The sequence below is a fragment of the Geotrypetes seraphini genome, chromosome 2, assembly GCF_902459505.1.
Source record: "Geotrypetes seraphini chromosome 2, aGeoSer1.1, whole genome shotgun sequence".
NCBI classification, from domain to species: domain Eukaryota; kingdom Metazoa; phylum Chordata; class Amphibia; order Gymnophiona; family Dermophiidae; genus Geotrypetes; species Geotrypetes seraphini.
In genome coordinates, this window is record NC_047085.1 from 250,437,507 (window position 1) to 250,451,694 (window position 14,188).

The 14,188-nt window shown below is 42.5% G+C and overlaps 1 protein-coding gene across 1 annotated transcript in view; it reads right to left on the minus strand.

The window, feature by feature from the left end:
• Nucleotides 1-14,188, minus strand: part of ZCCHC2 (zinc finger CCHC-type containing 2) — a 192,666-nt gene that overhangs the window by 65,857 nt on the left and 112,621 nt on the right. The window contains exons 8-10 of the mRNA XM_033929327.1: nucleotides 7,353-7,407; nucleotides 5,784-5,919; nucleotides 3,928-3,992 (exon numbers count right to left, since the gene is read on the minus strand). Coding sequence (XP_033785218.1) covers nucleotides 3,928-3,992; nucleotides 5,784-5,919; nucleotides 7,353-7,407 — 256 coding nt within the window. The remainder of the gene's footprint in view (nucleotides 1-3,927; nucleotides 3,993-5,783; nucleotides 5,920-7,352; nucleotides 7,408-14,188) is intronic.

The following is a 14,188-nucleotide window of genomic DNA, read 5'->3' on the forward strand; positions in this document are numbered from 1 at the left end:
ATTCATTGGGGAAATCCTGAAAACCTGATTGGATTCCGGCCCTCGAGGTCCGGAGTTGCCGTCTGGGCTAGATTCACTAAACCTTCCGATCCTGAACCAACGATTGCAAAACCAGATTCACTAAACTGATGCCCGATCAATCTCCTATCCGATCTGATCCAACCCATGCAAATTAGTAAAACCCAATGTAAATTAGCCAAGCGATTGATTCACTATCAATTGCTTGGCTATTTTGCATTAGGTTTTACTATTGTCAAACCTGACTGCTGTGTTACCGACAGGTCTGTCTGGTTTTGAAAATAAATTTTTAATGCCACTGATATTTTGCGTGTATTACACACACAAAATATCAGCCCGATTAATTTTTTTTTTTTTAAAAAGCCCCCCTCCCGACAAAGTGCCCCTTCCCCCTCAACCCCCCCCTAAAAAAATGCTCCCCGTCAATTGAAAATTATGGCAGGAGGGATTCCCACTCCTTCCTGCCATCAGGCCCACTCCTGACCCCCCCCCAAGAAAACCAAACGGCAGGAGGGATGCCGACTCCCTCCTGTCACCAGATGCCCCCTTCCCGTTCCCCACCCTCCTCCCTGTATGGGAGCAGGAAGGGTGCTCAGTCCCTCCTCTTCCTATAACTCCAGTGACGCGTCTGAGGCTCTAGGCCCCGCCCCGGTGCATTATGTAATGCACAGGGAGGGGCCTAAGAACCTGACTGGCTCAGACGTCTCGGGCTTCTCCCTTGGGAGGGGCCTGAGATACCTCAGCCAATCAGGGACTTCCTTAGGGAGCATCAAAGCAATGGGCAATCAGGGACTCCCTTAGGCTACTCTCTAAGGAAGTCCCCAAGTGGCTCTGACGCCTCAAAGCAATGGTCTCAGGCGCTTGAGCATCAAAGCAATGGCCAATCAGGGACTTCCTTAGGCTACTCCCCAAGGAAGTCCCTGATTAGCTCAGCAGGGGGCACGGGCTTTTTTTTTTTAAATCAGGCAGATATTTTGCGTGTGTAATACACGTAAAATATCTGCCCGATTTAAAAAAAAAAAAATAAGGAAAAGAAACGGCAGAAGCCCTGAAAGCAGTGACAGGAGGCTGCTTCTCCTGTCACTACTGTCAGGCCTCTGCCCCGACTTAATCGCTCACTGAGCAATTGAGTCGGGAGTTTGCATGCAAATGATTTGCTCCTCTGTGCAAATCATTTGCATGCAAAAAAGATAGTGAATCAATCGCTGTTTTAAAATCGGCCAGGAATCGGCCAACAGCAATTGAATCACTGTATTTAGTGAATCTGGGCCTAGGTCACAGTAGTGGGAAATGAAGTCCATTAGAAACTACAGGAACTATGGGCTAATCTATTAGGATCAATGGATACAAGTTGAGTGAGCCAATTATACGGCTGTGCTCTTTCCACAGAGTAAGCAATTTGTGCAGGACCTGTTCAGTTTTATGAACATGGAAACTTGGGGAGAAGAGTACTGTGGAAGGACGACAGATATGAACAAACTGAATACCTGGAGCCAAGTTACTGTTCAAGTCACAGTTACTTCTATAAAAAAAAAAATATCTGGGATATATATACATCTGGGATATATAAATATCCCAGATACTTCAGTACTGTAGATTCCATGGGTTCAAAATAGTGGTTTCATGAGCTCAGTGAAAGATTTTACTGGATGGATAGGCATCATAACTGACAGCTGATACAGAATAAGGAAATCTGATTTGACAAGAATATGAGTATGCAGATCTTATTCTGTTTCATATTTAGGAAGCTTCTAATGTTATGTTAAGTTGAATGGGAGAAAAGATGTGAAAAGGCCTCAAAAGCATCCAACCCTAACCTCCACTGGCAGTCATTTGGAACAAAATCAAAAGAAACTATTTGTTTTCTGAAGCAAACTATCTATTGATAATTTTCTTATAGTGAGGAGATCTTACACTATTTCCTAATACAAAGACCATTTGTGAGATTTGTAGCAACAACTGAGTTTGTTTACAATCACATTCTGTGATCCAGGAAGAGCAAGGAGACAATAGCCTCTGGGACAAGCACTTGAAAAAATGCTTTCAGTTACTTCAACATCAAGTATTGCTCTGTTCTCTGAATGCATAGAGTGCTTCTGCGCCAAGCGCATACTTTATCTTACAAAGCACAGACTTCTTCCTAAGAGCTAATTTTTATTTTATTTCTTTATTAAATTTTTCATAAACTAACAAACCAAACACAACAACAATACATCTGAAAGAAAGTCCACCGTGTGGTTCCTTCACGGAGACTTAAAGACATCTCAACCAAACAAAGAAATCCCTCCCCCCCCAAGAGCTAATTTTTTAAATTCAGAACCAAGAATACCTCAAACACCACACTCCTCCCCCACTCCATGTAGAATGTAACTTCTGTACAGGGCTCATCAATGTCAATGACTTCTACACATTAGGCAGGAACTTCAGCTATACAGCAGTTGCTGCTTCCACAGAAGATCCTTACATAAACACCTGGAATATTCTAGGATTTAGCTTTTTGACAGCAGAGAGACCATACAGCTTATCTACACTACCTGCTCAATTCTAGAAACCAGTCCTTTCCCTCCAGAAAGCTTCTGTGCTAGTCCATGATTTCCATAATTTTGATATGGTCTCTCTCTCTTTCTCTCTAGGATAGTGTTCTTCAACCTTTTCATACCTATGGACCGGCGGAAATAAAATAATTATTTTGTGGAACGGCAAGCTACTAGGACTGAAATTTTAAAAACCCATTTCCGCCCCGTCTCCGCGAGCTCGGTCCCCGCAAACCAGGAATTTTCTGCGGACCGGCACCGGTCCACAGACCAGCGGTTGAAGAACACTGCTCTAGGATTTCTTACATCCTAGTTCTTACATCCTGTTCTTGCATCCAAAGTCCCACTACAGTACTACTTTCTAAAAAAAATAAAAAAAAGTGACTAATCCTTTCAGAAAGGTTTTCTCTGATCTACCATCTTTTCAGTGTCTCTTCTGTGGACTTACAATCTTGACTTACGTAGCTTCATCTTTCTCTTCTACACTACAAAGAGTTCAGGCCTGAACAGCTTCTGGAACATTTTCTCTTTTTTTTTGCCTTCAAGTTTTTTTTCCTTGTAAGTTAGAGAGCCCACTGAAGAGGAATGAAGACCCATCATCTTGTAGATCTTTATGCATCTCACTGATAAACAGCAACCAGAGCAAGGAGAGCTGTCTGAGATGGTCTGTTCAGACCCAGGTATTAGCAGCCCTTTTGATGGGTATCCATGACAGATATTTTAAATCTACAAAATAATGCCTGACATTCCCTCGGCATACTAGACCTGTAGTTTGTACTGTCAAATTCAATTTCAAGTGGAAAAATTTATTTTCCCTTATGAATGGGGGCGGTGGCAAGATATGAGAAAAACAAAGTCAGAGAGAAAAAAATGCACAGAAAGATATGATAGGAAAATATGCTCTGCAGAAGTGTGACCAAAGAACATAAATCTGGGCAACAGACTATACAAAGACAAACCAAGGGGACTACAGAGACAGTGGCTGTATCTTAGGATTTTCACTGTTCACACAGATATTTGTTTGTGCCACTGATGCTCCCTACTTGTAGAACCAAGTCATTCTACTTGTAAAAAAAAAAAAAATCCTGTAAGACTGATTTGCCACTGAAGATGCATGATATCTAGAACATTAAAGTGAGAACAGATTGTGGGAAATGCATGGTAAAGAGGAGAGAAGTCAGCTTTTTTTTTTTTTTGCAGGGTATTTAGGGTACTGGAAATGAGGCACATAGAAAAAGAACCTCAGTTTGTAGTTAAGTTTAATAAACAACAACACTTTATTATTTATAAGTAGCTCATATCTTGTTTACTTTTTCTGAAACCTCAAAAATGAGGACTTAAGAGTAGCTCACATTCTTCACACAACTAAACCTACTTTTCTGTCTCAGGTTTTCCCATCTTCGGGCTCACTGTGGATCGGCTCCACTTTTCAGCAGCATGCTATATAAGGAAAGAAAAATGCAAAGAGAGCCCATTAAAATCAGAGACCTTACCAGGAGTACATCTGTATTACATCAGCTGAAATTAGCTTGACAGAACCCAAAAATGTTGTTTAAGTCCAAATCTGATTTTTTTTCTATAAAAGGGGATTCTGTCAGGCTAATGTCTATATGTTGGACATGGGTAGGGTTATCAGATTTTCTAAATGGAAAATCTGGACCCCTAGACTCACCCCCCCTAGGCCCAACCAGTTCCACCCATTCCCACCCCGTTATGCTCCAGTCCCGTCCCTCACTGCCTGCTCTCATCGGGCAGGAGGGCATCCACGGATGCCCTCCTACCCGATGGCAATTTGTTGGAAGCTATTCAAAACCCGGACAAAGTGCTGGGTTTTGAAAAGCCATCTGGACCCCTGGACATGTCCTCAAAAGGAGGACATGTCCAGAGAAATCTGGACGTCTGGTAATCCTAGACATAGGGGAGATATTTTTAATGCCATATGACAGATTGGTCAATGCTACTCCTTGTTGGAAAGACTCCATAACCCCAGAAGATTAGCAGAGGTAAGAGATTGTTCACCCTTTCCAAGGTGGAGAGAACGAGAGGGCACTCCCTAAAGTTAGAAGGGAATAGATTCCATACAAACGTAAGGAAGTTCTTCTTCACCCAGAGAGCGGTAGAAATCTGGAACGCTCTTCCGGAGGCTGTCATAGGGGAAAGCACCCTCCAGGGATTCAAGAAAAGGTTGGATAAATTCCTACTGGAACAGAACATACGCAGGTAAGGCTAGACTCAAATAGGGCACTGGTCTTCGACCTAAGGGCTGCCGCGTGAGCGGACTGATGGGCACAATGGACCACTGTTCTGATCCAGCAGCGGCAAATCTTATGTTCTTAATGTCCTGTAGCATATGCCCTAATAAGCAAGTGAAGGAAAAAGGGAGGGAGCCTTGAAACAGCCCTAGTGACGAAACATGATCGTGTCAGCTTGTTTATTCCTTCCCTGACGCGACCACATAAACTAAATCTGCTTTAAATTACTTTTTGAATTAGAAACTGTGAAGATATTTAGTTGTGAAGTTATAACTCTGAAGATAAAATTATAAAGGAATATTTAATGAAGATAAGATGTTTCAAAGCACATATGCACTTTCACTGATTTTTTTTCAAAAATTGGGACTATTGATATGACTCTATGGTATGGCATTTTAGCTATTTTGGTCCAACAAGTGTTATTCTGATGTCCTACAAATTAACACATAACTATTGCTATATACTTTTTTGAAATGTTTGCATAAGCTTTCTCTATGGATTTTTTACTATCTTATCTATGTCATATGAATGTTCTTCCATGCTGCCCGTTACTGTATCATTCTCATTATAATTATCATATGGTCTGTTATACGATTGCTTTAATACCTAAATTTCTGATACTGTTTCATATTAGTCCTATTACTAGGATTTAATTTGCCATCTTCAAGTTTAGCTCATCGACTGTATCCATACTTATCTTTGTTTATTTTATTGTTTTATGCCAAGCTGTACCCTCTGTATTCCACCTTGGGTGAATCTCTTTATAAAGGCTTTTATTAAATCATAATAAATAAAATGTTAAATCACCAGCAGTATCATCACCTCAGAGAAATTCACTAAATAAGGCCTTATGGTCTTCCAGAGTCACTAAAACCAGATAAAATGCCATTGATATCATCCGGATAAACTGCCACAACAAATGCCAAACACTGAACAGGATAATTCAAGTGTGTGCACATACTCTCACTCATATACACACCTGGTTTACTAAATTTGTGTAATGATCTGAGTGCTGTGGTAAACTGCAGCTTTTCTTCTTCCACTCTGCCACTCCATTCTGTTCAGAGTGCTGCATATTAAGGCCATCAAGTGAAGTACATCTTGTAGCAACAGTACTGTTAAAGAAAATACAAAGTTGTACAGAAAAATATAAAAAAGTGACAATTCATGTTCATTAAAAAAACACAGAAGATAAGACCTAACACATAGATGGTCACCTCTAAAAATCTCCCTGGTGGGGTTGATTTGCCACTATTAAAATGAGCCTAAGGAAGTCCATGATTGGCTTAGGCGCCCCAGGCCCCTCCCAAGGTAGGAGCCTGAGCCAATCAGGGCCTTATGCTCCTCCCCGTGCATCACATGATGCAACGGGGTGGGGGCCTAAGGCTTAATAGTTGTCGCTGGAGTCATGGGAGCAGGAGGGGTTGAGCATCCCTCCTGCTCTGTTAAAAGATACGGGGAGGGGGGGGTGGAAAGGGGGTGTTGGGGGGTGCAGTTTGTTGGGTGAGTGGGCCTGGCCCGGCGACCTGACTTGATTTAGAAACAGGGTGGGAGGTAGGCCGGGCCAGACCGGGGGGGGGGGGGTAACATGGCAGGAGGGAGTTAGCAACCCTCCTGCCTTTTGTGGGGCATCGGCAAAGGGAGGAGGAGCATCGCAACTTTAAAAACAAAAAAAAATTATTTTTGTTGTTCTTTTTGTGCACTTGATGTAAGTTTGAAAAAGAATAAAGAAATTTAAAAAAAAAAAAAAAAATTATTTTTTTTTTAAAATCTTTTTTGTCGTGCAGGGAGCCTGTGGTTTTAACCCGCTTTAATCAGCGGGTTAAAACCACAGGCTCCCTTCGGGAAGGGCAGGAGAGATTTGGGGCGAGAGTGGGAGAGTTGGGGCAGGCAGATTCGGGGCACAGCTTCGGGGCAGCAGGGAGCAGGCTGCGGTGCCCGATCTCTCTTCCCTGCTCCCGTACTCTCCTGCTCTCTGCCGCCGTTCTCCGCAGTGCAGGCCCGCTTTAAAATCATGGGCTTGCACTGCAGGGAACGGCAGAGAGCAGGATAGTCCGGGAGCAGGCAAGAGAGATCTGGGCTGGGCTGAGCCCTGACAGGAGGCTGCTTCTTCTGTCACTACTGTCAGGGTGTGCGCATGAGTGGGGATTACTCTGGCCATGGGTAGAGGGCGTGCTAACAATCGTCTCCATTTGCATGCAGGCCTTTACTAAATCAGTCGGCCGGCATGCAATAGGAAACGGATCATGCACAGTTTTGAGGTTTAGTGAATCTGCCCTTAGTGAATGGGGTTGGAGGGAAATCACGTCGCAAAGGGCTCGCAAACCGATCAGTACACGATCAGTTTGCTTAGTGATTCTAGCCCTAATTCCATATTCCCAAATCACCAGGTGTGAATGCTGAAACAGAACATGTACAACTAATACTAAAGGAAGGAGAAAGGACTCTGCATTAAGCAAATCCCTCCACACTTCCAAAAGCCATGATAGAAGAATGATTTATACTAAAAACATAGAAACATAGAAAGATGATTCTATGTAGCACTTACGTTGTGAGGGGACTTTTTCCATGTTTTTTGTGAGTTGTGGTGTTCTGTTGCATATCTGTAGAAGAAAAAGCAAAAATTGTATCTGTAAAAAAAAAAAAAAAAAAAAAAAGAAAACAGAAGAGACACACCTTGCTCCCTCCCTCCCCCCTCCTTTCAAAGTCTGGAAATGTGTAATACATTTCAAAGAGGAGAAAAAAAAAAAGGACATGATTTTTACATTGGGTGCACAGTAAGTTTCAGTTTCATTTCTGGCATTTCAACTGTAGTTTCATTTCTTGGTACAGAGAACATTTTGTGTTTTGATTTTTTTTAATCATCTCAGATTAACCATGCCAAGGTCAATAGAAAGACAGTACTGCTGAGACAAAGCTTGAATACAAAAATGGAGTGCCACTGGATGTTGACTATTTAAACTGATTAAGATACCATGATTAAAAAACTACAAAGTTAGTTAAATATACCATTATTAGTCTTTAAGCCCGTTACATTAACGGGTGCTAGAATATATGTATGTCTGTCTTTCTTTCTGTCTCACTCCCTGCCCTTGTGTCTTTCTTCTTTTCTTTCTGTCTCCCTCCCTCCTATTATTTGTCTTTCTTTCTATTTGTCTCTCTTTCTGCCCCCTATGCAGCATTTATCTCCCCTTGTCCACTTTCCTGTACAGTAGCCATATCAGCATTCCCTCCCCCTCCATTTCCTTGTGTATCAGCATTCCCCCCCTCCCTACTTCCCTGTGCAGCATTTTCCTCCCTCGGGTGCTAGAATATATGTGTGTGTCTGTCTTTATTTCTTTCTCTCTCTGTCTCCTTAGCCACTTTTTCCTGTCCATTCTGCCTTCTTTTTACCTCCCCTGTGTCCACCACCACCCCTTCACTGCTCCCCTTATCCAGCAGCAGCCCTTCTCCCTTTGTTTTACCTCCCCCCTGTCCAGCAGTACCTCTTCCTGCTTCCCCTGTCCAGCAGTAGGCCTCCCTTAATTTTTTTCCCCCTGTCCATCATCACCTCTTCCTGCTCCCTGTCCAGCAGTAGGCCTCCCTTCATTTCCCCCCGTCCATCAGCATCTCTTCATTGCTCCCCTTATCCAGCAGCAGCCCTTCTCCCTTTGTTTTACCTCCCCCCTGTCCATCAGCACCTCTTCCTGCTCCCCTGTCCAGCAGTAGGCCTCCCTTCATTTCCCCCCCTGTCCATCAGCAGGTCTCCCTTAATTTCTCCCCCTGTCCATCTGCACCTCTTCCTGCTCCCCCTGTCCAACAATAGGCCTCCCTTCCTTTTTCCCCCTCCTGTCCATCATCACCTCTTCCTGTCACTGTCCAGAGTTTTTTATTTACTCGGATAAAGTCCTTGCGGCCCCCCCCTTCCCTTGTAACTCGACGATTCAAGCAGCCTGTGCAGCAGTCTTCACACGCTGCTTCGGGTCCTTCTACTGCCCTTATTTGCTCTGCCGCGTCTCTGATGACATCATCAGAGACGCGGCAGAGCAAATCAGGGCAGTAGAAGGGCCTGAAGCAGCGTGTGAAGACTGCTGCACAGGCTGCTTGAATCGCTGGGTAGGTATTCGGGTCAGCGGCAAGGGAAGGGGGTGAGCGGCAAAGAACTCCTCTGGTCTGTTGCGGAGGGCGGCCCGGCTCCATTTATTGATTCGTTGGGGGTGGGGGGAAATGCGCTGTGTTGGGGGGAAGGGTAGGCAGACGCGGGGACTGGGTTGCGCGCTTGTGGTGCCTGAGCTGCAGGAGAGGGAGTTGGTTGTGCGTGGCGGGGGAGGCCCCGACTGCAGCTTATTCGTCGTTGAAAATCGCCACCGCCGCAGCTCCTCTCTGTCGATCCTGGTCCAGTTCGAGAGAGGAGCCGGGGGTGAGGAAGACCGCCGCAGCTATGTAAATTTTTTTTTATTTGAAAGCCGCCGCCGGGGCCGCGCATGCGCAATTGTGTTTTTGCGACAGATCAGGGAACACGGTTTTTTTTATTGTGCCTGCGCGGCCTATCATTTTATTATATTAGATTTTGGTTAAAACGGAAGCTTTCACTCATTCTCTTAAAACAAAGACATGGTCACCCTCTGACTTATGCCCAGTCTTCCTTTGTTTTCTTTGACTAAATAAATACTGGTTAAATTTAAAAGAACTAAAAAGTATAGAAAGATTAGGTTTTTACCTCAGTTATCTTTCTTGTAGATATGTCTAGTGGTCCTGAATGCTAGGGAATGCTAGCTGAACCAGCAAATTGCTTTCAGAAAATTATCAATTATGTTTTCCAATTCCACCTCCTTCCCAGGGAGCTGCTCCTGCATTCCTCATTTTGTACTAAAATAATCACCGTAATAAAACACATAACAGGAAGGAGGAAAACAGGGAAAATCCCCGACACTAAAGTTTTGTTCTGCTCTGTAACACACACAGGATATAATAGTATAACATTCAAACTGCAATCTGTAATAATTATGTATACAGCTCGTAGCTACTCGTATTACCTGCTGACAAGCAGAGACTTAAACCAGACTGTGTGGTCATAATGATTTACCTATGCATTATCCTTCCATCCCCCCCCTTCCCAGTTCCTCAGAGAGAAAATTCTTCAAATCCATATTAATCCTAAGGCAGAAGGCATGCAAAGTGTAGTATCTTCAGAGCCGCATTGACTGACTTGAGGTCTAGAATCAGTCTAGTCATCCGAGCCTTTCTTTGGCACGATGAAGTAAATGGAGTATTTGCCCGAGCCCAAGTCCGAGTCCAGGACCGGCAATATGGCCCAAAGAGTCAGTAGCCTTTTTACTGTACCTGAACTTTGAGGGCTCTCTCCAGTCGGCTGGCTGGAGAAGATACAAAGCGGTCTGGCAAGGGGACACAAATCTCTATTTTGTACCCCTCCAGGATTATGTCTAGAACCCAGCAGTCTGCACTATGAGACCAGACTGACCAAAACGTCAACAGTCTGCCCCTATCTGGGGGGAGTTCAGCCTCTGGCCTGGTGTCATTGTGCTTTCTTAGAGGCTGGTGAGGAGCGAGAGCCCAAGGCTTGCTGTCTCCTGCCCCCACTTAATCTGACACAATCCCTGAAAAGGTTTTCGTATCTGGCCTCCCGAATTTCTACAAAATCTTCGGGAGCCTCAAAAAAATTGCCCTGACCCAAACTCTGGGCTATCTGGGGTCTGTTGTCCGGTAAAGACTTGGGGTGACAATCTGGCACACTATCCTTCAGGTCATCTAGGCTACTTGTCAAAGAACATATGCCCCTGAAATGAAAGCCTGCTTAGCGTGGCTTCAGAAGTAGCATCTCCTGCCCACTGTCTGATCCAGAGCATCTGTCAGGTAGAGATAGGGTTATTCCATGTCAAGTGATCAAGGGCTCCCTGCATGACCATCACGGATTTTGATAAAACTTTATGCACAAAGTCCCACATGTATCAAACAAACTTTGGTAAAGTTTTAGTTTCGCCTGTGGAATATTCGTGGAGATATAGCCATTTGTTTGACCCCATACTGCAATGACATACAGTACGACAGTGACATTCTGACAACTTTGAGACACAATATCTCACGAGCTATGTTTCCAAAAAAACTGAAACTTAGCTACCCTGCACAACTTTTGGAGCTCTATTCAGTGCTACCAATAATAATTTTTGTCGAGCACTGAGTGAATGGCTGAATTACAGTAAACTTGGCCGAAAAAATTAGTGCTCCAAAAAAAGTCAAAGTTTGACATTACTTAGCTCCCACAATAATTGAGTAATAAATGTGAAATTTGGCGCATGTCTCAGTACAACGTTGTTTTCAAAAGTACAATTTCAACCTCCAAGCTCTTTCCATTAGTTTACAAATTAAGTGTAAAGTTGCTAATTTGTGTAAAAAGGCCAAAAATAGGGTATTTTTAGCCTGCTTTTACAGAAAAATACCTTTCAGAAACTCTTTCAAATCAGTCTCATTAGAAAGAGCATATTTCAAACCCCCTAGAAAAGTGGGCTTCATTTTTCAACGCAGGTTAACAATGTCCGAAAAAGGGGGACAAAGTTGGGAGATGTCACCATGGCAATGGCCTACGTTTCAACTTACAATTATGTCACTTTTCACACTGTTTTTCCCTGTTTATTTTTACTCAAGCTTTGGGTACAATTATAGTGTTCTTAATTAATGATTATTCCTAACTAGAAATTGAGGTGATAATTTTGTTGCATGCAGATCACAAATTACAACTTGTTTTCTTTTTCAGATCCACATTATTATTAATTCAGTTTAAAATGGATGCCAACGAATCGACTAATAATAATCCTTTTCTGCCAGACTGTGCCATTGGGCAAAAATTGTTGTCAAAGTGTCATGACGGCACATTTTATTCTAAAAAATGTGGGCTCATTTTTTTACATAATTTGTCAACCGATGAAAAATTGCTTATCACTCGGCGCTCTGAAGTTGAACTGATGGATAAAGACCAAATCTGCCTCCACCACAAAGCAAAGTATCTCGACAAATACGAATTAAAGCAAACATCGTGTTGTAGTCCATTTGAAAAGAAAAATCACATTGTTCAAAGTGGATTGTTAAAAGTCGATCTTGCCATGTCTAATGATTTTAGAAAAGTGGCAAAAATAAATATCAAGCCAGGTCAGAAACTTTGCAGTAGGTGCAAAGCCCAATACTTTTCAATGAGTGAAGCTACTGCAGCATCTTCATCTTCAGACGATTTTGATATCAGCATCTCCGATGCAGTTGATCAAAGCTTGATTGCTTTAGGAACCTCTCCATTGAAAATTCGAAGGTTAGCTAGTAGAGATAAAGCCGGCTATGTGATACGAAAAATTGAACGTGTGCAGAATGTGATAGCCAAGAAGATTACATCTGCTGCTGGAGTTTCAGCTGAAGAAGTTGGGCCGTCTCGTCAGTCTGTAGAATGCAAGTTATGTGAAGATTACACTGACCTCATTGAAGAAATGAAAACGAAAATTGCAATATCCAACAGGTCAATGAAAGTTCAATTATTGACGATGGCCCCAAAAAGTTGGTCAATAAAGGAAACAGCAATGAAGTTTGGCGTTTCAGAGCGCATGGTCAGAACAGCCCAAAAAGTAAAGGCAGAGAAAGGCATTTGTTCTATACCTGATGCAAAAATTGGCAAGTCCCTTCCAAAAGAAATTGCAAATAGAGTTCAAGATTTTTACGAAGACGATGAATTCAGCAGAATATGTCCTGGCAAAAAAGATTGCATTTCAGTCCGCCTCAATGGTTTAAAAGTACAAAAGCAAAAGCGGCTGCTGTTGTGTAATTTAAAAGAGCTATACGTGGCGTACTGTAACAAATACGGAACTGAAATTGGTTTTTCCAAATTATGTGAGCTCAGGCCAAAGTGGTGTGTAACCGTTGGTGCATCAGGTGCACACTCTGTGTGTGTCTGCACGATACATCAAAATGTAAAGCTCATGCTACAAGGCGCCAATGTCAAAGAGAACTACAAAGTTCTTATGGAAAAAACTGTGTGCGACCTAAATGTCAAGGACTGTATGCTACAACGATGTCAAAACTGCCCTGGTGAAGAAGCACTAACAGCATACCTGGAAGAAATATTCAAGGATTTAGATCCAGAAGAATCAATAGAATTTAAGCAATGGGTTCACGCTGACCGTGAAACATTAGAAACAAGCGTACTAACCATGGACAACTTTATTGAAAGACTTGCAAGCAAGATTTGGAAGTTGACAAGCCACCATTTCATTTCAAAACATCAAAGTGAATATTTGAAGATGTTGAAGACAGGCTTAAAAGAAACGGAAATGATCGTTTTGATGGATTTCGCTGAAAATTACTCATTTGTTGTACAGGATGCCGCCCAAGGCTTTCACTGGGAAAATTCACAAGCTACGGTACATCCTTTTGTTGCATATTACCTCAATGAAGTGGGCACATTGCAAGTTGTAAACTGTTGCATTATTTCTGATCATATGCAACATGATACGATATCTGTACACGTGTTTATTCAAAAGTTGATCGAATTTTTGGTAACTCAAACAAACATTACCAAAATATACTACTTCAGTGACGGCTCAGCTGCACAATATAAAAACTACAAGAACTTTGTGAATTTGTGCAATCACAGAAATGATTTCAACATTGAGGCTGAATGGAATTTTTTTGGAACTAGCCACGGAAAATCATCCTGCGATGGAGTTGGTGGAACAACTAAACGACTGGCTGCCAGGGCTAGCCTCCAAAGACCATCAACGGATCAAATATTGACGCCAAAGGATCTATTTAACTTTTGTGACCAAAATATACACGGAGTTAAATACATTTATGTTCCAAAAGAAGAAATTGAAGAAAGCAAAAAGTTTCAAGAAGAAAGATGGCATGAAAGCAGCACAGTAACCGGTACCAGAGAGCACCACCAATTTGTACCAGTCGACTCAAACTCGGTTCGTGTCAGCAAAGTTTCAAATGACACAATAAATTTTGTTGCCAAAATTTCTGATACTGCCATTCCAAATTTGAAAGTGTCCGAAATCTTTCCTGGTTGCTACGTTGCCTGTACTTACGATAATCAATGGTGGATAGGCAACGTTGTTGAAGTCTCAATTGAACAAAATGATGCATTGATAAAATTTATGCATCCTCACGGTCCAGCTCATTCGTTTTATTGGCCAGAAAGGCAAGACGTTTGTTGGGTTCCAGAGCAACACCTCATCTGCATGCTTTGTGCCCCTTCAGTTACATCATCCGGCCGCCAATATCAATTTCCAGAAACTGCATTGAAGAAAGTGGCTCAAAAATTTAACATAATGTTATAAAGATTGCTGGCAGTTAAAATCAAAGTGGACTTCACTTCGGCTTGGGAACCATATAAGATACCCAATT